We start from the raw sequence: 25,904 nt of genomic DNA on the forward strand, positions 1-25,904 counted from the left end.
TGGTCAGTATTCTCAATGGAGAAGGGTAGATAGTGGGATTCCCCAGGGGTCTGTGCTGGTACCACTGCTTTTTAACATATTTATAAATGACCTAGAGATAGGAGTAACAAGTGAGGTAATTAATTTTGCTGATGAGACAAAGTTATTCAAAGTAGTTAAATCGGGAGAGGATTGTGAAAAATTACAAGAGGACCTTACAAGATTGGGAGACTGGGTGTCTAAATGGCAGATGATGTTTAATGTGAGCAAGTGCAAAGTGATGCATGTGGGAAAGAGGAACCCGAATTATAGCTACGTCTTGCAAAGTTCCACATTAGAAGTCACTGACCAAGAAAGGGATCTAGGTGTCGTCATTGATGATGCATTGAAACCTGCTGCTCAGTGTGCTGCTGTGGCTAAGAAAGAAAATAGAATGTTAGGTATTATTAGGAAAGGAATGGAAAACAAAAATGAGGACGCTATAATGCCTTTGTATCGCTCTATGGTGTGACCGCACCTCGAATATTGTGTTCAATTCTGGTCGCTGCATCTTAAAAAAGATATTATGGAATTAGAAAAGGTATAGAGAAGGACGACAAAAATGATAAAGGGGATGGGATGACTTCCCTATGAGGAAAGGCTAAAGCAGCTGGGGCTCTTCAGCTTGGAGAAAAGACGGCTGAGGGGAGATATGATAGAGGTCTATAAAATAATGAGTGGAGTGGAACGGGTAGACGTGAAGCATCTGTTCACGCTTTCCAAAAATACTAGGACTAGGGGGCATGTGATGAAGCTGCAAAGTTGTAAATTTAAAATGAATCGGAGAAAATATTTCTTCACTTAACGTGTAATTCAACTCTGGAATTCGTTGCCAGAGAGTGTGATAAAGGCGGTTAGCTTATCAGAGTTTTAAAAAGTTTTGGACGGCTTCCTAAAGGAAAAGTCCATAGACCATTATTAAATTGAACTTGTTTCTGGGATAAGCAGCATAACATTTTTTGTACTTTTTTGGGATCTTGCCAGGTATTTGTGACTTGGATTGGCCACTGTTGGAAACAGAATGCTGGGCTTGACGGACCTTTGGTCTGTCCCAGTATGGCAATACTTATGTACTTATAACACCCTGAAATGCTCATTTCCCCGCCCATAACCACACCCCTTTTGCCTGAACACGTTAAAAGTTAGGTGCACTGCATTACAGAATGTACTTAGTATGTTGAGTGTTTAGATTCTAATTGCAAATTAATGCTCATTATTGCTTGCTAAGAGCTATTATCACCGCTGATTAGCCTGTTAAACCAATTAAGTTATGTGTGTTGTTATAGAATACACTTGGATTTTGGTACGGATCTCTAGACACACTATATAGAATCCGAGGGTATACATGCATTCTCACTTTTGTTTTCCATTCCTTTCTTAATAATTCCTAACATTTATTTGCTTTCTAAGCCATAGCTGCACACTCAGCAGAGGGTTTCAACCAATGATGGCACCTAGATCCTTTTCTGGATAGTGACTCCTAATGAAGAACCTCACAAGGTTCTGGTGTGGATTAGAAATTGGCTATTGGACAGAAAACAGAGGGTAGGGTTAAATGTGTTGCCACAATATGCATTTCTGCCAGGTGCCTGTGACCTGGCTTGGCCACTGTTTGGAAAACATGATACTGGGCTAGATGGTCTGACCCAGTATGGCAACTCTTATGTTCTTATCATGTGGTTATAGTTTGGGTTCTTCTTTCCCACATACATCACTTTGCACTTGCTCACATAAACATAATCTGTCATTTGGATACCCAGTCTCCTAGTCTCATAAGGTCCTTTTCCAATTTTTAGCAATCCTCTTGTGATTTAACAAATTGAATAACTTATTCAGATTTAATTACCTCACTAGTTATTCCCATCTCTAGGTCATTTATATATATATGTTAAGAAGCATCAGTCCCAACACAGGCCCCTAGGGAATCCCACTATCTACCCGTCTTCATTGAGAAAGCTGACCATTTAACCGTACTCTCTGTTTTCTATTTTTTAACCAGTTTTTAATCCACAATAGGACATTACCTCCTATCCCATGACTTCTAATTTTCTCAGGAGTTTTTCATGAGGTACTTTGTCAAATCCCTTTTGAAAATCCCGATACATGGTATTGATTGGCTCACTTTTATCCACATGCTTATTCACCCATTCAAAGAAATGTAGTAGATTGGTGAGGCAAGATTTCCCTTGACTAAGTCCTTTTTGGCTTTGCCTCAATCCATTCTTATGTATATGCTCTGTAATTGTAATAATCTCTACCATTTAACCTTGCACAAATGTCAGGCTCACCAGTCTATAATTTCCCGGATCTCCCCTGGAACGTTTTTAAAAAATTGGCATTACATTGGTCACCCTCCAATCTTCTGATACCATGCTTGATTTTAAAGATAAATTATATATTATTAACAATAGCTCTGTAAATTTATTTTTCAATTCTGTCAGTACTCTGGGATATATGCCATCTGGTCCAGGCAATTTTCTACTTTGCAATTTGTCAAATTGCCCTGTTACAACATCCATGCTTGCAGAGCTTTGTTTCAGTTTCTCTGACTCATCAGCATTGATTATCATTTCTGACACTAGTATCTCTTCCACGTTTCCTCGGTGAAGATCGAATCAAAGTATTCATTTAATCTCTCCACTATGGCCTTGTCTTCCTTGAGTGCCCCTTTTACCCCTCGGTTATCTAATGGTCCAACTTATTCTTTTACTGCTTCTTACCTCTATATACCTAAAAAAAAGTTTTTGCTATGTGCTTTTGACTCAATCGCATTCTTCTTTTCAAAGTCTCTCTCTTTGCCTTCCTTATCAGTGCTTTGCATTTGACTTTTCATTCCTTATGCGGTTTCCTATTATTTCTAATCAAATCCTCTTCTTCCATATTCTGAAGGATTTTATTTTAGCTCTAATAGCTTCCTTCACTTCACTTTTTAACCATGCTGGTCTGTTGTGTGGCCTGCTTTCCTCCTTTTTCAATACATGGACTATATCTGGTATGGGCTTCCTGGATGGTATTTTTGAATAGCATCCATATCTGATATAAATATTTGACCTTTGCAGCTGCTCATCAAAGTGTGTGTTTCTTTTTTTAAACAATCTTCTCATTTTATCATAGTCTCCTTTTTGAAAGTTAAATGCTAACATGTTGGATTTCCTGTGTATACTTACTCCAAAGATTATATCAAATCTGATCATGTTATAATCACTGTTATCTCATGCACCAAATCATGCACTCTACTAAAGACTAGGTCTAGAATTGTTCCCCCTCTTGTTGGTCCTGAATCATAAAGCAGTCCTTGATTTGATCATTGAATATTACCTCCCTAGCATGCCCTGAAGTTACATTTACCCAGTCAATATCAGGGTAATTGAAATCACCAATTATTATTGTGTTGTGTCTTCAAGAAACAAAAAACCTGAAGGGAAAACCCCAGCTGATATATCCAATATAAATAAGGAGTATACACTAGAATCTAAATGCAGATTTGGGGGTAATATCTACTAAACAAATACTGTACTATTAATAATATTTAAATGTGATTTTTTTTGAGCCCTTGGTGTCCAATCCACCATCTAAAAGGAAGGGAAAATAGTTGTCACAATATTGCAGGATTAACCTAAACCCTTGGGACTAGAGAAATTCAACACTGTCTCCCACAGGGCTGGTATTCCCATGTGTATACCTGCACCATCATCGAGTCTCCAATGTGCAACCAAATTGTGAACTCTGTTAACTGAAAAATAACCTGTGACTTTCAGTATCCTAAAAAATAAATGCCAAACTAGTCTTGTCAGCTGGATTTACTATATTTGTAAAGATTTATCTTTCATTTATCTTTTACAGGGCAGTGACAAATGCCACCCAAGCAAAGATCCCTATGACTACTGCTGGCCAGTCTGGGCAAATTGTGACCATGGTCAGCCCTTCTAGTGCTGGAGGAACCTCACAGAAGCTTCAAGGCAATGGCGTAGATTTCAATAAGATGGTAAACTCCAATGGGGTACCCACTGGTGCAATTCCAGCAGCACACATTCAAACAAGTCCGCAATCGAAGATCCTTATGCACATGAGTAGTCAAATGACAGTAAACCAGGCTCGCAATGCTGTCAGAACAGGTAAACTTTGCAGATATCAGGATCCTTAATGAAAATCATGAGCATGAAAATCAGTGTGCTGAACTGATACAGACTTTTGTGTGTAGTTAGCCAGCAAAATCTTGATTTCTTCAGCAAATTGTAGCCTCATTCGCTGGTTACATTCCTAAAACAGCAGTTCAGTACAGAGGAGAATTTTATAATAGATCACCTGAAAAATAACCTAATAACATAGGGAATATGCAAACGCATAAAATCACACCTATTCTGAGGCGGTATAAATGTGAATGTACTTAATGCGTGTATAGGCCTATTTCAGAAAGTACAAGTGTACATTGCAGCTTCTCCCCTGGGAATGCCTATGTGACCTCCATTGCTCTAGTTACTTAGTGTCTGAACCCACTAATGAGGGTGCTGAACAACTCAAGGGGGGCGGGGAAGATATTTTAAATAGCAAGTTAAATATTGTTAGCAATATTTACTTATAGCATATGTTGTCCCAACTTTGCATCATACTTAACTGCCTATAAAGAGGTGGGAAAATGTGGGATACAAATGGAACAAATAATAATAATAATAATATGTGATTGGCATGATGGCAGATTGCCAACCAGTGTTCAAGCATGAATGACTGTAACCTGCACAGAGTGGTGCTTGCAGTGCTGACTGCCTTCTTGGACAGACTGGATGGACTGTGAAGTTCTTTATCTGCTGTCATTTACTGTGTTACTAGGGATAGAGAAGGTACTTGTATATAATAATGTATACTGTTTAGGTTATACCACAGAAAGGTGGTATATCAAGTGCATGACCCCTACCCTTACCTTTACAAAAGAACAACATATCTGACTAAAGAGTTAATGCTACGGAAATGCTTGTACACATATTTACAGCAGTTTATTATGGCACTATCTATCAACCCTGTTGATGTAGTGTTGCTCACCTGTAACTGATGTTTCCTGTAGACAGCAGAATTAATAAGGCGTTCAAGTGAGTGATGATATCCAAGAACGCTGGGTTGGAATTCTTGCCAAGGTTTCAAAAGAATCATAAGCAGTCCTGTTGAGGTGCATGCCACAGTCATGAGCTTCTGCTAGCATGGATATTAGCTGCTCCTGTGTAGAGAGAAAAAGGGAGAAGACTTGCACTTCATGGAAGATAGTGGTCATATACTGCACTGTGTAGAGTTGGTGAGATGCTATTCTTACAGAGAGCATAGCCTCTTGAAAAAACTTTCTTCTTGATATGATCCATTAATGTAGAATATTTGCCAGGAGTATTAGAAAGAAAATCTGCATGTTTTGGCTTTCCATCTTGTTGCTTCCACAACTACTGAAGGAGTGTGACAGCTGAACTTTATTAAATTCTGGAGAAGTTTGGATCTTGACCAGATGAAATCTTAGTGGATTCTGCCACAGAGAATTGTCAGTCCTTGAGCATACCATGCACAGGTACCACTGTTGTCTTCAGGGCCTCTATATACTTAAAAAAGCCAGAGACATCTGACCTGGGCTCTGTTTTATGCCGAAGGGGAAAGGGTACCTCTTTAGCGTTCTTAGCAATAAACTTTAAATATGAAATGTCCTCGTATGAGGGCTTGTTCCTTGAGGTGGAAGAGAAGGGTCAGAAGGAATACCCTAGATCCTTCTTCATGCTCAGTTGGAGGGTAACTGTATTTCAAGCGGATCTAGGAGACCCTGTACATTAGAAGGAACTGAGTGTAGAAGTGTCGGAGGAAGAGAATGAATTGGATCATGCTCAGAGTCTGAAGAGAGCATTAAGGAGACAATAGGATCTGAACAGGAACTCTCCCCATTTGCAAGACCAGAAGAGTGTGATGATCCTTATGCTGTGGCAAAGAGGGGAATGCCAGATGCATTCTTAAGGTATTTCTTTACAATGTCTTTGAATATCCTTTGAAGAAAGGAGGTGGGGGTAGATACTGAGACAGCTGAAAAAATGTTGATGAGGAAGATTCAGTTATTTAATTCCTTATATGCCTGTTAGAACTCTTAGATTTTTACAACAACACTAACTTGTTAACCATTCCTTCATATAGAAAAGTCTGCTTTGGTACTACTTGTTATTCTGGTTTTCAGTTGTTGTGCCTACTTTATGGAATTCACTCCCTTTGTATATTAGATCAGAGCCTTTTTATCTTAAAAGTTATGCCTTTGAAGCAGATTTTGGACAAAGAAAACAAGAATTCTTTTCGGCCCCCATATTGATGGAGGCAGGGAATTGTGATGTATAGTTAATATGAGTATTATCTGTATTCAATTGCATTGTTTGTGTAACAGTGTACTGGGGCTTCTCCCCCCACCCCCAAATAGTTTGCAGTATCCTGTGATTGACTCCTGAGCTTTCTCTATTGGCTGTTAGCTGTGAGCTAGGGCCAGCCTTCCTCCTCTGTCTCTGTGGCTGTGTGAGAGGGCCTTGTCTTGCTAGCATGCTTTTGTGATCAGAAGCTGTTCTAGGGGCTGATCCCTCCTTAATGTACTGTAATTTCATCAAGAGTTTTCAACATCTCCCCAAGTCATTTCCATTTATTTTCTGAGTTTCTCCCTCATATTTTCCTTTGAGTGTTACAGCTTTTTCTCTCAGGTGGTTCTGGCCATCTCCTTGCCTCTGAGATGGCTAGATACAGAATTATGTGCAGAAAGCCACAATTCGTTTACAAGCAACTGAACTATATGCTGGATTTTCTTTGTTTATTCTGAATACTACAATAAAGAAGAATTGCTTAAGAGTTTACTGGTAAAGCTGCTACTTGGGGATGGCTTATGCTGGCTGTTTAAGCTACACTATACTTTGCCTAGAACAGTCCAAATTCTTTTTTTTTTCTTCCTGCTTACAACAGGCTAATGGTTTGGTATGTCATGTTATTTGCTTTGTTCCCCTACTATTGTTTCTCCTTTCTTTTTAATTGTAGCTTTAGTCTTTATTGCATTTTTATTTGCCATATTGTTTCTAATAATATCCCTCCCATTTTAGCATCGAAAAACACTTTAAATTTTGTCTTAAAAGCCAAATTTTGATTCTTCCAATAAGAGCCCACCCCCAGTAACTGGCAGTAACTAGCAGTGCTCTCCTCCACCCTTTCCCCCACCCCTGTGATAACTGGATTTCTCTCCTTACCTTTTCTCATGGTTTTGGCGCTGAGCTGGTGCAGGACCTTGACCATGCACAAGATACTGAAGATTTTGAGCATGCGCAGATGCTCAAGACTCCACCAGTCTAGTGCCATAACTGGGGGGGGGGGGGGGAGGGAGGATGAGAGTGGAGGACAGCAATGCCGGTTACTGCAGGGGGCAGGGTGAAGGTGAGAAATGGTGCCTCCAATAATAGTCCACCCTAGACTTTAGAAAACCCATTGTTTCTAATAATAGCCTGGGTGTTTATTAGAAACAATATGGTATGTACAATTTTATCATTGTTTTTTACCTTCATGTGTCTATCATTTCTGTTTGTTATAATGTTTACTTTCCTTAGCCTCTGGAACAGATCAGCCCAGGACTTGTGGGTTATGCCCATCTACCAGCAGGTGGAGATAGAGGAATCAGAATTGAGTGGTGCCATACTAGGCAATGAGCAGCTCTTACAATTGAGTATTCCTCTATCTCCCAGTAGGTGGAAGACGTATAACTGAGCTCCTGGGTTGATTTGGTGATACGTGCTCCTAGTTAGGTTGCCCTGTTCTCAGTTGAGCTGATGTTGTAGGCCAGTGTTACTGGTGCTGGGTCTTCTCCCCCCCCCCCCCCCCCCCGGTAGCCATCCCATTGCCCTTGTCTCCTTCCTCAGGGAAAAAAAAACAGGGGCAACTAACCAACAGCTCCTGGGAAGAGGACATTTTTCTGACTCAAGGCATCTTGACAGCGCTGTTCTACACATCAGTTGGGAGAATGTCTTGCTTCTAGTTGGTGAGTACAGCGTTCTTCCCTGCTTTGCCCCTGGCTGTGCCAGCTAAACCAGCAAAGCACTGTTTTCGCTGTTCAGTGAGAATAACAGCACTGGGGCAGTGTGCGACTTGCTCTTTCTCTCCCCACCAGAGCGGAGACGCTGCGGATCGTGAAGAAAGTAGTCCAGGCCTGGGTTCAGCCTCAGGGGTGCCATTGTCTCTGGCATTAGTGGTTGCTTGGCCTACATCGGGCAGTGCAGGAATGGCAGCCATTTTTGGATACTTGTGTTTCTGAGCCTATGGTTTCTGTGGGGACTCATACTGCTTCTTCTGCAGAAAGAAGGAGCAGAATGAGAAAGAATAGCTAAAAGAGAATATGAAGAAAAACTTGGTGTTGAGACAAAACTCATAGTAACACCTTTTTCAGGTATATCAGAAGCAGAAAGCCTGTGAGGGAATCCATGGAACCATTAGATCATGACGGAGCAAAAAGGGCACTCAGGGAGGACAAGGACATAGCAGAGAGATTGAATGAATGCTTTGTGTCAGTCTTTATGGAAGAAGATGTAAGAAATCTATGTGTATTGAATATGGTTTTCAAGGGTGACAATGCGGAGGAATGGAAAGAAATCTCAGTGACCATGGAAGATGTAATGAACCAAATTGACAAGTTAAAGAGTGATAAATCACCTTTAAAGACAAGTTAAAGAGTGATAGTCACCCCCAGAATAAACTTGATGGCAGAGCTAAAGGTCATCTAAATACAGAAAACCACCTAAACTCTCTACGCAAGATGGAAAGCAATGAGCACAAATGCTGATGTTTGAAGAAAACTTGGATATTGTTGCTATTACAGAGACGTGGTTCAATGATTCCCATGAATGGGATGTGACTTTACCGGGCTATAATCTTTTTAGAAAGGATAGAGAGGGCCGAAGGGGTGGAGGAGTGGCGCTGTATGTGAGAGACAATATCAGAGTGGCTGAAATGGGCACCTGGGGAAAGGAAGAAGCTTTGTGGATTATCCTGGAAAGAGAAGATGGAGCCTGTATCCACACGGGGGTTATCTACAGACCTCCGGCACAAATAGAGAAGCTAGACAAGGATCTGATAGAGGATATTCAAAAGATTAGTATAAAAGGGGAGGTGCTACTGTTGGGAGATTTCAACTTGTCTGATGTGGATTGGAACGTCCCGTCTGTGGAATTGGAAAGAAGTAGGGAGATTGTGGACGCCTGTCAAAGTGCATTGCTCAGACAAATGGTGACGGAACCCACAAGGGAAGGGTCGATGCTGGATCTAGTGCTCACGAATGGAGGAAGTGTTTCTAATATCCGGGTGGGTGCCCACTTACGTAATAGTGATCATCACATCGTATGGTTTGATATAAGGGCGAAGGCGCAGTGTGGATGCACAAAACTAAAAGTACTGGATTTCAGACGTACTGATTTTGATAAAATGGGGGAATACCTGAAAAAGGAGCTGTTGAAGTGTGAAAGGCGTAGGAGAAGTGTGAAAGGCGTAGGAGAAGTGGAACATCAGTGGTCAAAGCTGAAGGCTGCTATAAATATGGCAACTGGTCTTTACACGAGGAAAGTAAACAAGACCAAGAGAAACAGGAAGCCTATATGGTTTTCCAACAAAGTAGCTGAAAACATAAGAGCAAAAGAGGCTTTGTTCAAGAAATACAAAAGAAGGCAACGAGAGGATCATGGAAAAGATTATTGGATTAAACTCAAAGAAGTGAAGAGGGAAATACGGCTAGCGAAAGTGCAAGTGGAAGAAAAAATAGCTAAAGATGTAAAGAGAGGTGACAAGACCTTTTTCAGATATATTGGAGAAAGGAAAAAAGATAGGAATGGAATTGCGAGACTGAAAGATAATAAGAATGGTTATGTGGAAAGTGAGGAGGATAAAGCGAATGTGCTAAACAATTACTTCTCTTCGGTGTTCATGGAGGAAAATCCTGGTGAAGGACCGCGGTTGGCTGCTGAAGGAATATTTGGGAATGGAGTGGATACTGCGCCTTTTAAAGAAGAAAGTTTATAAACAGCTGGAGAATCTGAAGGTGGACAAAGCTATGGGGCCGGATCGGATACATCCCAGGATACTAAGGGAGGTCCTGACGGGACCTCTTAAAGATTTATTTAATAGATCTTTAGAGACGGGAGAGGTTCCGCGAGATTGGAGACGAGCGGATGTGGTCCCTCTTCACAAAAGTGGAGACAGGGAAGAAGTGGGAAACTACAGACCAGTAAGGCTCACGTTGGTGGTAGGAAAAATAATGGAATCGCTGCTGAAAGGATAGTTAACTTTCTAGAAGACAATGGGTTACAGGACCCGAGGCAACATGGCTTTACCAAAGGAAAATACCGCCAAACAAATCTCATTGACTTCTTTGACTGGGTGACAAAAGAAATGGATGAAGGCCGTGCGCTAGATGTAATCTACTTGGATTTCAGCAAAGCCTTTGATACGGTCCCCCCACAGAAAACTCGTGAATAAGCTGAAAGGGCTGAACTTAGAACCGAAAGTGGTGAACTGGATAGAAAACTGGTTGACCGAGAGGTGGCAGAGGGTGGTGGTAAATGGAATCCGCTTGGAGGAAAGGATGGTGAGCAGTGGGGTTCCTCAGGGTTTGGTGCTGGTACCCATTTTGTTTAATATATTTGTGAGAGATATTGCTGAAGGGTTGGAAGGAAAGGTTTGCCTTTTTGCAGATGACACAAAGATAGCCAATAGAGTGGATACCCTGGAGGGAGTAGAAATGATGACAAGGGATCTCCGAAAGTTAGAAGAATGGTCAAGGGTCTGGCAGTTAAAAATTAATATATATATAAATGGAAGAACTTATATAGACTTCCTAAGTCAAACAATTTCTTGCTACTATAACTTGGATCAATACATTATTCAACAAAAAATGATAACAAATAGTAACCGCTATCTCTCACAACAGAAATATGATATAAATGTGTTATAAATGTGCTCAGTCCGTACCCATTCCAACCATTATATCCCCAAGAGGAATATGTGGTAGTGTCACAGATGGAACCATCATAGCACATTAGGTGTTCCGTCTCCTTGTAGTGTATTTACATACAACTAAACCAACCATAGTTTTTAACATGTGAATGTATTACATTGTGCTGTATAAATATCTGTATAATGCAGTTGTAAATTCGTAATCATTTGTATATACGTGTATTACTGCACACTACTGAACAGAAATACAAAATATCACATATGCAGATTTATGCAAATACAGCTGGTATTGAATTTCATGTGTTAAACCATAGGGAGGTACGTTATGACTTGTCACAAGTTCTATAAATTCCCACATATACATGAACTATATGTTGAAATCATTTTTATTGGTGAACAGAACCATATAATCACTTATTACATCTATTAACCAACTGTTAACCATCCGTTTCCTTTTTATCCCCAACCTCCCACCCTTCCCCCCCCCCCCCCCCCCCCCACAAACAATTCCCTTATTCTTGACATTCGTTCTCAATATACTATTGTATGCTATTGTAAGTTCAAAAGATAACTTCGTGCTGATGGGGTTAGAGTGTTCCAAAATGGGGTCCACCGCTGCTGAAATTGTATTCCCATTTGCGAGTTGACATCAGGCACGCTCATTCTTTCCATGCTTAGCATCCATATCATACGTGTCCTCCACTGCTGTAGTGTCGGGCCTCTCGTCGATAGCCACTCTGTTAGTATGACTTGTTTGCCCACAATAATAGCTCGTTGGACAAATGATGTGAAGCCTTTCTCTGTGGGGCGGCCAATTATTAGATGACCAAACAAAAGGGTTGAGTTGTAAGTCCAACATTGTTTCCAAAGTGAGTTTACATATTTGATGATTTCTTTCCAAAATCTCTCCACTTCTCTGCACTGCCAAAACATGTGCCCCAAGTTTGCTCCTTCTGCTCTGCATTTCGGGCACTCCCCCCAAGGGAGAGAGTCCCATATAAAATGCTCGCTTGGGGGGCACATGCACGCGCAGCACGAACTTGTATTGTAATTCCCAATGTATAGACTGGTATGTGATTCGTCTTATTGACAGCACATGGGACCTAATCTGGGCTGCACTAATTTTGGTGTGAAGATCTATTGTCCACAGTCGAGCCAAATGCGAGTAATCCGGCTCTTCTGCTGTATCTTTTATGGTGGCGGTGATGGTAAGATAAGGGCACTTTCTGCTGGGCTCCAAGGGAGAATGCCGATGATAATTCTTCTTGTGCATCTTCTGCCAAGGACTCCCAAGGCAGTGAAGTCACATAATGTTTCAATTGCTCATAAAAGAATTTTTCATTTTGTTGTATTCCATATTTTGTTTGTATTTCAATAAATGACTTCATGCGTCCTTCTCTAGTAATTACTTGCATTAAGTATTCCATCCCTCGTCTCTTCCACCTATGGAACACTGCATATAACTGTCCCGGAGCAAATGCTGCATTGCCACAGATTGGTAAGTATGGTGTCACTTTCGAGGAAAAGTGGTGGAGTTTGCAAATCCATTTCCAGACTGCCACCGCACATGGCATAATCTTTGTCCGTTTCAAAACACGAGGCATCGGCGTCCCAGCAGAATGTAAATAATTACTAAAATGAGTCCCATTTGTGAATTCAAGTTCCAGTGGAGTGTCTGTGAAATCTGTTGTGCCTCGGAACCAGTCATTAATTGTCCTCATACCACTAGCAATATTTAAATATCTTATGTTCAACAGCCCCAGTCCACCATGTTCCACTGGCACGCAGAGCGTGCTAAATGCGAGACGGGCTTTTTTGCCCCGCCAGAGGAATTTCTGCGTCAAAGTCCTCAACTTTCGTTCATGCTTGTTATTTATATACAATGGCAACATTTGCAATACATACAACCACCTGGGTGCTATGATCATATTGAATAGGGCAATGCGGCCTAATAACGAAAGAGGGAGCCCGGCCCACGCCTTCAGGCTAGTTTCTGTCTCTCTCAGAAGCCTATTAATGTTAAGATCATACAAGTTATTGATGTCCGCCGGAACCACCACTCCCAAGTACTTTATGTGGTCCTTCGCTTGCTGAAAAGGTAACCTGTCTCCCCAGTCTTTCCCCTCATCTGCTCCAATTCCCATCGCAATTGACTTGGACACATTTAATTTAAACCCAGAAAGTTGTCCGTACTGTGTAATTTTATCTAACAGTTCTTTTACAGACCGCCCTGGACCCATCAGGGTCAACAGTAGATCATCCGCGTATGCCAGCACCTTGATACACCGTGTCCCTATGGAAACACCTCTAATTTTATCTTCCTCTTGGAGTGCACACAGTAGAGGCTCTAAAGATAATACAAAGAGCAGGGGCGAGAGGGGGCAGCCCTGCCTAGTGCCTTTTTCTATTTTAAACACATTTTCACGGAGCCCATTGACCAACACCCTTGCCGTAGGATGAGTACAAGGATTTAAGCGCTTGTAGATACCATCCTGAGAATCCCATCTGACCCAATACATTAAATAGATAATCCCATCGGACCTGGTCAAATGCCTTTTCTGCATCTAAGGCAACAACTAACGCTGGCCACCTTTCCTCCGAGCAAGTTGCCATAGCCAGTAGGAGCCTAGGTACATTTTGTGTTGCTTGTCTCTGCCGCACGAATCCTACCTGCTCTGGGCCTATTAGGTTAGGTAAAATGTCCGCCAACCGGTTAGCTAGAATTTTGGCAAGTAATTTTATATCAACGTTCAACAACGATATTGGCCGGTAGGACTCCACTCTATCCATTGCTTTCCCAGGCTTGGGGATCAGCGTGATCAGCGCCTCATTAGCGTACTGGGGAAACCGACCCCGACTGATCACATCTTCATAGTACTCCAGCAAAGCCAACAACGCACTGGGGGGGAAGCAATTTGTAGTATTCCCCTGTAAACCCGTCGGGGCCAGGTGCCGACCGGAGTTTCTGGGATTTAATGGCTTGCTGCAATTCAGACATAGTCAATGGGGCATTTATTTTTTCTACTTCTAGGTCTGTTAACTTGGGTAAGCTAAGTCCCTCTAGGAATCTTTGCGTTTGTTGTTGAAATGCCTGTGGGCTGGCTTCATATAGATCCGAAAAGTATTCGATACATGAACTATATAAAGTAATACAAAGCTATAACATATTATAGTCACTTCCCTTGAGGATACAGCGTGCTCGTGCTTGTGTTTAAAAAAAGTCCACTCATAATCCATTCATCCTGATCATTCTCGCCAACTCAATGAAGATTCCCTTTAACTCTGGCCGAGTTTCGCATAGCGTTGTCAGAAAGGGAAACTGCAAACAGAAATTCTAATTAACAAACATCACTTCCACATATACTGGAATATACCTTAACCCTAAGCCAAAAAATCTAAATGCTCAAAAGTCAAATTACTTACAAAACAAAATGGAAAACCAATATTGGACACCAAACCCCAAGTGGGTTCGCGTCTGGAATTCTCCTTCTCACAATTCAGAGCGTGTGACGTTAGGCTCCCGCGCTCTTTTTAAATACCCGTATACTGGCTCATTCATAGGTCAACCATTAACAGCTGATAACTACCTTCTCTTAAAGCAATAGATCTCGTTTGTTATTTCCAAAACTCAATTACAGATACTTCACTTTAATACTCCAAAATTAGAGATATTTAAAGGCACCCCTCATAAGGCCTTGTAGGTAACAGACTAATCTTGGTATATTTAATGCCCTCGTGAAAAGCCCCCCTTGATCATAACCACTCAACCTCTCTATTCAGCCCACGGGGATGGACTGTGTCCCAGGAAAAGATAAAACATTGTTCCTTCTGAATGAGTATTTTGCTCAAATTACCCCCTCTCTGCAATTCAGTATGGAGGAAAACAGTATAGCTTAAGTCCTCAATGTCATGATGGAACTCCTGCCAATGTCCCGACAAGGGAGCCTCCACTTTACATTTGCGAATGTTGCTCACATGCTCTCCAATACAGGTTTTGATTTTTTGAGTCATCTGGCCAATGTAAAACAGTTTGCACGGGCACCAATACAGTAAACAACCCCCTGAGAGTTACAGTTTGTTCTTTTGTGCATATGAAACTCATGCATATTGTAGGGGGGGGGGGCTGAATCGTATCACCCTCATGAGCATATCGGCAGTACATACAAACCCCACATTTGTAATGACCAGGATGATCGTGCCGGTCTTCTCTACGATCGGAAAAAATCTCTGAGCACATTTATAACACATTTATAACATATTTCTGTTGTGAGAGATAGCAGTTACTATTTGTTACTGTTTTTTGTTGAATAATGTATTGATTCAAGTTATAGTTAAAATGTATTGCCAAGAAGTGCAGAGTGGTGCATTTGGGGTGTAGAAACCCAAAAGAGAGATACCGAATAGGAGGGGAGAGATTAGCTAGCTCGACTCAGGAGAGAGACCTTGGGGTGTTGGTGTCGGATGATATGAAGGTGAAGAAACAATGTGACAAGGCGACAGCTGTGGCTAGAAGGATGTTAGGCTGCATAGAGAGGGGTATAACCAGCAGAAGAAAGGAGGTGTTGATGCCCCTCTACAAGTCGTTGGTGAGGCCCCACAGTATTCTGTTCAGTTTTGGAGGCCGTATCTGGCTAAAGATGTAAAAAGACTGGAAGCGGTGCAAAGAAAAGCTACAAAATGGTATGGGATTTGCATTGGAAACCGTACGAGGAGATACTTGCCGACCTGAACATGTATACCTTGGAGGAAAGGAGAATCAGGGGTGACATAATACAGACGTTCAAAAATTTGATAGGTATTAATCCACATACAAACCTTTTCCGGAGACGGGAAGGCAGTAGAACTAGAGGACATGAATTGAGGTTGCAGGGGGACAGACTCAGGAGTAATGTCAGGAAGTATTTTTTCACGGAGAGGGTGATGGATACGTGGAATGCCCTCCCATAGGAGGTGGTGGAGATGAAAACGGTAATGGAATTCAAACATGCTTGGCATAAACACAAAGGAATCCTGTTTAGAAGGAATGGATCTATGGAATCTTTGCGGACATTGGGTGGCGACGCCGGTATTTGGAGAAGAAAACCGGTGGAGGGCGAACTTCTATGGTATGTGCCTTGAGAAAGGCAGGTTGTTATTGTGTATCTGGATTTTCAAAAGGCGTCTGACAAAGTACCTCATGAACGACTCCAGAGAAAATTGGAAAGTCATGGGATATGAGGTAGTGTCCTATTGTGGATTAAAAACTGGTTAAAAGATAGACAACAGAGAGTAGAGTTAAATGGTCAGTATTCTCAATGGAGAATGGTAAATAGTGGGGTTCCCCAGGGGTCTGTGCTGCGACCTCTGCTTTTTATCTTATTTATAAATGATCTAGAGATGGGAGCAACTAGTGATGTAATTAAATTTGCTGACGACACAAAGTTGTTCAAGGTTGTTAAATCGCAAGAGGATGGTGAAAAATTACAAGAGGACCTTACGAGACTGGGAGTCTAAATAGCAGATGATGTTTAATGTGAGCAAGTGTAAAGTGATGCATGTGGGAAGGAGGAACCCAAATTATAGCTACGCAATGCAAGGTTCCACTTTAGGAGTCACCAACTAGGAAAGGGGTCTAGGTGTTGTCGATGATGATACATTGAAACCCTCTGGTCAGTGTGCTGCCACAGCTCAGAAAGCAAATAGAATGTTAGGTATTATTAGGAAAGGAATGGAAAACAAAAATGAGGACGTTATAATGCCCTTGTATTGCTCCATGGTGCGACCGCACCTCGAATATTTTATTCAATTCCGGTTGCCACATCTAAAAAAAGATATAGTGGAATTAGAAAAGGTACAGAGACGGGCGACGAAAATGATAAAGGGGATGGAATGACTTCCCTATGAGAGAAGGCTGATGCGGCTAGGGCTCTTCAGCTTGGAGAAAAGACGGCTGAGGGGAGATATTATAGAGGTCTATAAAATAATGAGTGGAGTGGAACAGGTTGGCGTAAATCGCTTGTTTACTCTTTCCAAAAATATTAGAACTAGGGGACATGCAATGAAGGTACACAGAAGTAAATTTAAAACGAACCAGAGAAACTTTTTCTTCACTCAACGTGTAAGTAAACTATGGAATTCGTTGCCAGGAATGTGGTGAAAGCAGTTGGCTTGGCGGGGTTTAAAAAGGGGTTGGATGGCTTCCTAAGGGAAAAGTCCATAAACCATTATTAAAATGGACTTGTGGAAAATCTACTGCTTATTTCTAGGATAAGCAGCATAAAATGTATTGTACTTTTTTGGGATCTTGCCAGGTACTTGTGACCTGGATTGGCCACTGTTGGAAACAGGATGCTGAACTTGATGGACCCTCAGGCTGTCCCAGTATGGCAATACTTATGTACTTATGTTAAAGGTGAGCCGGATGATGTACTGTATCTAGTTGTTCAGAAAGCTTTTGACAAAGTTCCTCATGAGAGACTCCTGAGAAAATTAAAAAGTCGTGGGATAGGAGGCAATGTCCTTCAGTGGATGAAGAACTGGTTATTGAACAGAAAACAGAGGGTTGGGTTGAATGGCCATTTCTCTCAATGGATCTGCACTGGGACCAGTGCTATTTAATATATTTATAAATGATCTGGAAATTGGAATGAGTGATGTGATAAAATTTGCAGATGACACACAGGAATTCAAAGTTGTGACAACACATATGGATTGTGAGAAATTGCAGGAAGACCTTAGGAAACTGGAAGACTAGGCATCCAAATTGAAGATGAAATTTAATGTAGACAAATGCAAAGTGATGCACATTGGGAAGAATAATCCGAATCATAGTTACCTGATGCTAAGGTCCACCTTAGAAGTCAGCACTCAGGTAAAAGATCTAGGTGTCATTATAGATAATATGTTGAAATCTTCTTCCCAGTGTTGGGGTGGCCAAAAGAGCAAACAGGTTGCTAGTTATTATTAGGAAAGGGATGCAAAATAAGACCAAGAATATTATAATGCCTCTGTATCAGTCCATGGTGCGACCTCCCCTTTAATATTGTATTCAATTCTGGTCCCATATCTCAAGAAATGTATAGCGGAATTAGAAAATGTTCAAAGAAGAGCAACCAAAATGATAAAGGGGATGGAACTCCTACCATATGAGGAAAGGTTAACAAGGTTAGGGCTCTTCAGCTTGGAAAAGAGACAGCTGAGGGGGGGATATGACTGAGGTCTATAAACTCCTGAATATTGTAGAATGGGTAAAAGTGAATCAATTTTTCTCTCTTTCAAAAAGTACAAAGACTAGGGTACACTCAGTGAAATTGCCAAGCTTCCCCTGTTCTTCAGCAGTTTGGGTCTGAGGTGTTGAGTGCACTCCTCCAACTGTGGCCTCTGGTCGCCATGCTTTTTGTTTCCTCTGTGGCTGTTGGTAGGCTGAGTGATCCTGGTGGCTCCAGACTGGCCCAGGAGGCCTTGGTACTTGCTATGCAGATCTCATCCAGCTGTTGGCAGACAAGCCTCTTTCTCTTCTGGTGTCAAAGGGCCTTCTGCTTCAAGGCCCCCTTCTAATGGCGGATCTATTGCACTTTGGTCTTACAGCCTGGCTGTTCCACAGCCAAGGTTAAGGAGGAAAGGTTTTTCTGAGGATGTCATCATTATACTTCAGGCCAGGAAAAGTTCTACCTCGACAGCTTTTGCTTAAATCAAAAGTTTTTGGGACTTTGTGTGTAAAGAGGACCCCTTTCTCCTGTTCAGTCTTCTGTGGCTCATATTCTTAACTTTCTTCAGGAGTGATTCAAGAAAAGACTAGCGTTGATCTCCCTGAAGGTTCAGGTGGCAGCCGTGGCCTGCTTTTTAGAGGTCATCTAAACTGTTCTTCCATAGTGGCACATCCAGATGTGCGGTTTTTGAGAGGGGTGAATTATCTCTGACCTCCCTTGTATCCTGTGAGTCCACCATGGAACCTCAGTTTGGTGCTTAGAGCTCTTCAGTCCATCTTTTGATCCTTTGAGGAGGGCTACTCCCAAGGATCTCACTTTGAAGACCGTTTTTCTAGTGGCCATCACTTCAGCAAGGAGGGTATCAGAGATTCAGTCTCTGTCCTGTAGAGAGCCATTCCTAACCTTCAAGAAGTCAGTTTCTTCCAAAGGTTGTTTCTTCCTTTCATGTCTACCAGTCTTTGCTTCTTCCTTCCTTCCGCAAGGAGGATTGCAGAGCTGCTTTCCCCGTCCTCAAATTGCTTGATACCCATAGGATTCTGCTCAGGTATCTGGAGATCGCTAATGAGTTCAGGAGGTCAGATCAGCTCTTTATAATATTTCAGGTCCTAGGAAAAGCCTGTCAACCTCCAAGGTCACAGTGGCCCACTGGGTAAAAAAGGTTATATCATCAGCTTATGTCTTGGTGGGTATGTGACCACCTGTGGCCCATACTGCTCACTCCACTAGAGAGGTGGCTACTTATTGAGCCAAGACTAGGGCCGTGTCTTTGGTTGAGATTTTCAGGTTGGGTACATGGTTTTCACGCTACACCTTTTCTAAGCATTACAGGTTGGATGTGTCAGGTGGGACACTGAGTTTGGGTCTTCTGCCCTCCGCTCAGGGGTTCAAGATCCTACTTGACTACTGCTTTGGTACATCCCACAAGTCCTGGATTAATCTGTTCCAGACCCTAAGGAAGGAGAAATTAGTTCCTACCTGCTAATTTTTTTCCTTTAGTCTGAATATATTAATCCAGATGTCTGCCTTCTCTGGTGTGTCTCAGTATGTTTCTGTTTGATATGTTGAGATTTCTCTGTTCAGTTGTTCACCTGGTTCTATTTCTATAATTTTGTTGCGTTCTTATCACATTGACAGCTCGGTATGAGGAAGAAGACCCAGAAGATGATTTCTTTCTTTGGTTGTCATTCCAACTGTTTTGTTATCAAAATGCTGAAGTGGGAGAGCTGCTCACTGCCTGTTATGGCACAACTCAATTCTGAGTCCTCTATCTCCACCTACTGGTAGACAGGCGTAACTCATAAGTCCTGGATTGATCTGTTCAGACTAAAGGAAAAAAAATTAACAGGTAGGAACTCATTTTTCCTTTTTATTTGACTTTACGTTTTTCCCCTTATTGCCTTTGTAACCACTATGATTTTCAACAGAATGTGTGTTACATCAAATTGAATAGTGATCAGTAATTCATCGATTACTGTAGCCAATATTGGAGTCTTAGGAGTGGGATGATGCACAGACAATTGCACAATTGTAGGATGTTCTGTGTTGATAGAATTGGTCACTGGATTGGAGGGCTTAACAGAAGAGACACTAACACTGCACTGATGCTTTTGCGCGGAGGAGTAATCCAATCACCTCCTATTACGAGCAGAATCTGTGCAGGTCTGATTGTGCTTAACTAGCTTTTTAGTTGGAGTTGATGCAAGCAGTCTCTGCTCAGGTAGATGCAGTGCTCAAGAAGCAGCTGCACTGTCAACTTAGATACCTCAAGGGTCTGTAGGCAACTGGACTCATAGGACATCTGCACCAAGAGGCTGAAGGCTTTTCCATGGAAGACTTTTGACCGCTTTGCACAGAAGTAGGAGGTGTCAGTGGAGAGGAATCTTTTTTTGCAAGATTTTTCCAAAAGCAACTTTTTTGTCATTCAGTCGATTTTCTACTGCATGGCACTTACCTGGTTGTAATCGGCAGTTTACGAGTGCTTACCGCCTGGTTAGCATATGACACCTTACTGCTAAGTCAGTGGGTGGCGGTAAGGTATCAGGTGAAAAACGGACGCGCTGGTTTTAATTTTGTTGCACATCCATTTTCGGCAACAACAAAAAGCCTTTTTTCCAGGCATGTTGAAAAAATGACCTGTGCACATCCAAAACATGCGCCTACACCAGCGCAGGCCACTTTTAGGCATGCCTTAGTAAAAGGGCCCCTTAGTTTCTAATGGGAGTTCATTCCAAATGAGAGAAGCTTGGTACATAAGAGAAGCCATATGACTACTCTTACATTGTAATCAATTTTATAAGCCTAATTTGATCTTTTTAATAGTGTGGGGGGGGGGAGTCATAGAAACTTCTAACTTATAGAAGGTGAGAGTGTGCTCTGGGGTTTCAGTAGATGGGGACAGAGCAAGGTGAGAGTGTGCTCAGGAGTTTTGGGGGAGGTCAGGACAGTGAAAGCTGAGATTGAGCCACTGGTGTAGGGGGAAATCAAGCTTGTTCAAAAACACTGCAAATAAACAGTACAGAATATTGTGCACAACAGAATTCCATCAGGAGTAAAGTAGGACCTGCATGGTCCATCCAGTGTGTGGTCAAAATAATCTGAGAAATATGTATTTTATGCCTTTATAGCTGTCTGCTAGAAGAGTGCCCAAAAATCTCTAATAATTTTAGTTCTTGTGCCTACATCAGCTTTGTAGGAACCTCCTTTTTATATGTATGATTTAAATATTTTCCTGACACTCCCTATTTTTTTGTGAACTTGAAGAGAATTTTCCTTTGTGATGACCATAGATGTCTGCTTCCTTTTTTTGCTATATGTATTCTCCTTTACTGTACAAATACTACTAAAAGGATCTGGACGGCTTCCTAAAGGAAAAGTCCATAGACCATTATGAAATTAACTTGGATAAAATCCACTGCTTACTTCTGGGATATGCAGCATAAAGTGTATTGAGCTTTTTTGGATCTTGCCAGGTATTTGTGACCTGGATTGGCCACTGTTGGAAACAGGATGCTGGGCTTGATGGACCTTTGATCTGTCCTAGTGTTGCAATACTTATGTACTTATAAAAAAAATTGCATAAATAAAACATTTAAATAGAAAATAAAGGCAAGTGATAATGTAATTGAAGAATCTGACAGCTTGGAGAGAAATGAAAAGGTATTAGTGATGCTTTCAAGCATCAGCAGCAGTCATCATTAAGTTAAATGTGGCTTGGCACCTTGAAACTGAAGCAGAACACAGAAGACTTTTTTTTAATTAATGTAAAAAGAAATAGCTTGGATTGAATCTGAAGAATGTGTGGATAGTTGAAAAGAAGCAAAATTGTTTACAAGTGAGAGATCTAGCAGGAGTTCAGGGAACCATGGAGTGACTGGACTAGCCAGATCTAAGCAAGTCCTGGTGGGATATGGGCTGGCATATGTGTTTATAGCTCTCTGAAATTGTAGCTATCCATCTCTCCAAAACTGCAATGAGGGACATTTTTAGTAGAAGACAAACTCTTGTGTTTTAGCCCACTGTTTATAGCATAAACTTTCAAGGACTTGATTGAGTTCACTTGCCAAATGGTCATTGAGTGGAGGAGTAGCCTTAATAGTGCAGAGAGCTAAGAACCTGGAGCACTGGGTTTGATTCCCACTGTAGCTCCTTGTGACCCTTTGTTACACCAAGTTCAAAAGTTAGATTGTGAGCCCACTAGGGACAGAGAAAACACCTGTTTGGTTGTACCACAGAAAGGCAGTATATATATTTATTAGGATTTGTTTACCGCCTTTTTGAAGGAATTCACTCAAGGCAGTGTACAGTAAGAATAAAACAAACTTGAGCAATAGGCAATTACAGCAGTAAAAATATTCAAATAACAATACAAACAATGGCATAGTATACTGCTTAGTGTCAACACAATATGTAATAGAACATTTTAATTGATAGTGAAGGGTATAAGCCAAGATGGAACATACAGATGATAGGTAAGAGAGTAAGAAGAGTTAGAAAATAAGGTGATTAATTTAACAAAGATGCACACGGGGTCAGAGAGATTGTTAAATCCATGACCCCTTTACTCTATCCAAAACAAGAGAATGTTACTACTAAGGAAGAAAATTTACCAGTTTTGTAGTATTCTGGTTATTGTATTTTCCCCATTTGTACATGCTGTAAACGTCACTTAAAGAATACAGGAAGATAATCTTTATAAATGGTGGAAGAGTAGCCTAGAGCAGTGGGGTGAGAACTAGGGAAACCTGGTGTGTCCCATTGCAACTCCTTGTGACCTTGGGCAAATGGTTGACACCCCCCCCCCCCCCCATTGCTTCAAGTACAAATTTAGGGGGTCTCTTACAAAGGTGCACTAGCATTTTTAGCACACGCTAAACACTAGCCGCCCATAGGAATATATTGGCATCTCAAGTGTTTGGTGCATGTTTATTTTTAGCGCACACTAAAAGCACTAGCATTCCTTTGTAAAAGGACCCCTTAGATTGTGAGCCCTCCAGGGATAGGGAAAGCCCTACTGTATCTGAATGTAACTTGCCTTGAACTGCAACTGAAAAATGAGTGAGCCAAATCCTAATGAATATTTCTAGTGTCTATGAAATCTGAGCATGTCTAGAAAATCTGGATACCTGAAAATTGATTTTGAATAAAACTAAATAAAACTTAATTATATGAAAAGTAGAATAAGTAGAACCAAGGTTAGGAAATATTTCCTGATATATTCTATCAGGGGCGTCAAACTTACGAGACTATAACATGTATAGAATGTTTGTACGTTTGGGAAGCTTGCCAGGTGCCCTTGGCCTGGATTGGCTGCTGTCATGGACAGGATGCTGGGCTCGATGGACCCTTGGTCTTTTCCCAGTGTGGCATTACTTATGTACTTTTTACAACTCTGCGGTAAGTACTAACACATGCTTACCACAACAAAAAAAATAGCATACTGCGGAGCGGCTGAGGTGACCCAAAGTCATTTCAAGATGTTCGTGCCACCCATGTGCTAAAAAGTAATTCATTTTTTGGCGCAGGGGATGTGTCTGTGGGATGGAGATTGGGTGTATTCTGTGCTAATCAATTAGCGCAGCTACATTGCCGCACACTAACCGACTAACACATGCTTCGCACGTGAGCCCTTACTGCTTACATAATGGGTTGTTGTAAGGGTTCACATTCTAATCTGTTTTAATGGCCACGCACTAATTACAAAATTAGCGCATGGCAATTAATACAAAAAAAATAGGAAATTTGGCCATTTTACTCCAGCAGTAAAAATGACCTTAGCCCGCAGCTATGACCCACGTAAGGATGTGCTAAGGCCACCCTTTACCGCTGTTTGGTAAAAGAGCTTCTAATTTTGGTAATTTTTCTGCAATCCACCAGTCATCTGAACAGTTTGAGATAAAGCTAGTTATGCATAGCTGTTGGGTTCTAACTAGACTATCAAAATAATAGTTCAGCTTATTTGGTGCCTCTGTTTTGATAAACACATATTTCATGTTTCATCACGTCAAGTGTTACATTTTTAAAGTGTATTGAAACTAAAATTTATTTCAATTCTCTTTTTATGTGACCTAGCATCAGTACATAGCCAAGAGCGACCCACAGCGGCAGTGACTCCCATCCAGGCTCAGAATGCAACCTGTCTTTTACCCGCCACTGTTGTCATTCCACATCATTCTGCCCCTTCTCAGCAGCTGCAGCCTCAGCTCTCTGCATCTACTGCTTATTTGACAACTCCTGTGAATGTCAACAGATCAAATGTGCCATCAGCTTGTCCAACAGCTTCTGGAAACTGCCCCAGCCTTGCTGCAGCATCTTTAGATGGAGATGCAAATTGGAGACCTATCCCTGGCCACACTGGAGCCCATGCGTCTCCTGAAACTGCTATATCAATTGGGAATCCTGGAGCTGTAAAACTGGACAAAGACAGTAAGGTGGGCTGGACCTTTTTTTGGTATTGCATTTAGAGTTTTGCACTTATAGGGTTACTTGTTTCCCTGTAATATCCAATTATGACTAAATGCCATGGATGTTCTTTCTGGTACCACTCATAGTAGTTTTGTGTTTGGTAATGGTAACACTGCTTGTAGTCCGCCAACTTCCAGTCAAAGGTTCAACGGATAACACAAGAATTAACGATTATGCAGTAATGAAAAGAAACAGATACCTGAAAAGATTGTTGTCACTAAAGCAGAAGTTTTTTAAACAGAGAAGCTTTCAATTGTTTTCAAAACAATTTTACTAATATCAACTGGGAGAGAACACCACTTAGAAACTGCAAGATATGGAAATGATGTCAATAGAGATTTCTTAAATCTTACTGTTACAAATAATGGAAAATAAAGAAGGCATGAATCTATAGCACGTGATGAAATAGGAGATAACAGAAATGAAAATAAAGAAAATAAGTATTCTGGACATATACCATAGAACATCTTATATACCCAACATGCAAGCTTAAACAGAATTTGGGCTTTAATGGGTAGCCAATGGAAATTGATCAATATAGGTGTAACATGATCTGGTCTCTTTTGCCCCATGATCATCTTAGCTGCAGTGTTTTGCAATATTTGTAGTCTAGCAGTCAAGTTGGCTGAAAGAAGACAATATAAGCCATTAGAATAATCTAATGTAGAGAGGTTCACTGCTTGAACCAGAATCAAAAAATGTTTCATCTCAAAGCAAGAACAAATTTTTCTTAAACAATACTGCGTATAAAAAAGTAGATTTTACAACTGCATCAACATGATTTAAAGATAATGAAGTATCTAAATATACACCTAATATTTTTGACACACTGTCAACCTTTAATATGGAGCTATGAGGAAATGTTAAATCTGAAGGTATATTCTTGCCCACTTGATCTAACCAGATCAACTTGGTTTTATCCTTATTGAGTTTAAAACCATGTGAAGAACATAACATTTCTAACTTCCTAATGCAAGACAAAATTTGCGATAAGGGCAACTGTGCTAAGCCCTGAACAGTATCAACAGGAACATATTGTCAGCATATGAAAAGAATTTAACCCCAAAAGCAGAAAAATGACCACAGAAAGATGTCAGATATATATATATTTTGAATAATATGGAAGATAGTGGCGACCCCTGAGGTATAAGGTGGAATCCAGCTGGTGGAAATTTGATCAGCCATTTTAACTCTATAGTATCAACACAAAAGAAATTCTCCTCTCCGAGACAAAACTTTGCTGGAGAGTCCCAGTGAACTCAA

The 25,904-nt window shown here is 41.1% G+C and overlaps 1 protein-coding gene across 3 annotated transcripts in view; it reads left to right on the plus strand.

Moving 5' to 3' along the window:
- SH3RF1 (SH3 domain containing ring finger 1) overlaps positions 1-25,904 on the plus strand; it is a 346,368-nt gene that overhangs the window by 304,692 nt on the left and 15,772 nt on the right. For all 3 annotated transcript variants that reach the window (XM_030191566.1, XM_030191564.1, XM_030191565.1), the window contains 2 exons: positions 3,862-4,133; positions 24,249-24,607. In XM_030191566.1, the coding sequence (XP_030047426.1) occupies positions 3,862-4,133; positions 24,249-24,607 (631 nt within the window). The remainder of the gene's footprint in view (positions 1-3,861; positions 4,134-24,248; positions 24,608-25,904) is intronic.

This window comes from Microcaecilia unicolor, chromosome 2 (assembly GCF_901765095.1).
Source record: "Microcaecilia unicolor chromosome 2, aMicUni1.1, whole genome shotgun sequence".
Classification (NCBI taxonomy): domain Eukaryota; kingdom Metazoa; phylum Chordata; class Amphibia; order Gymnophiona; family Siphonopidae; genus Microcaecilia; species Microcaecilia unicolor.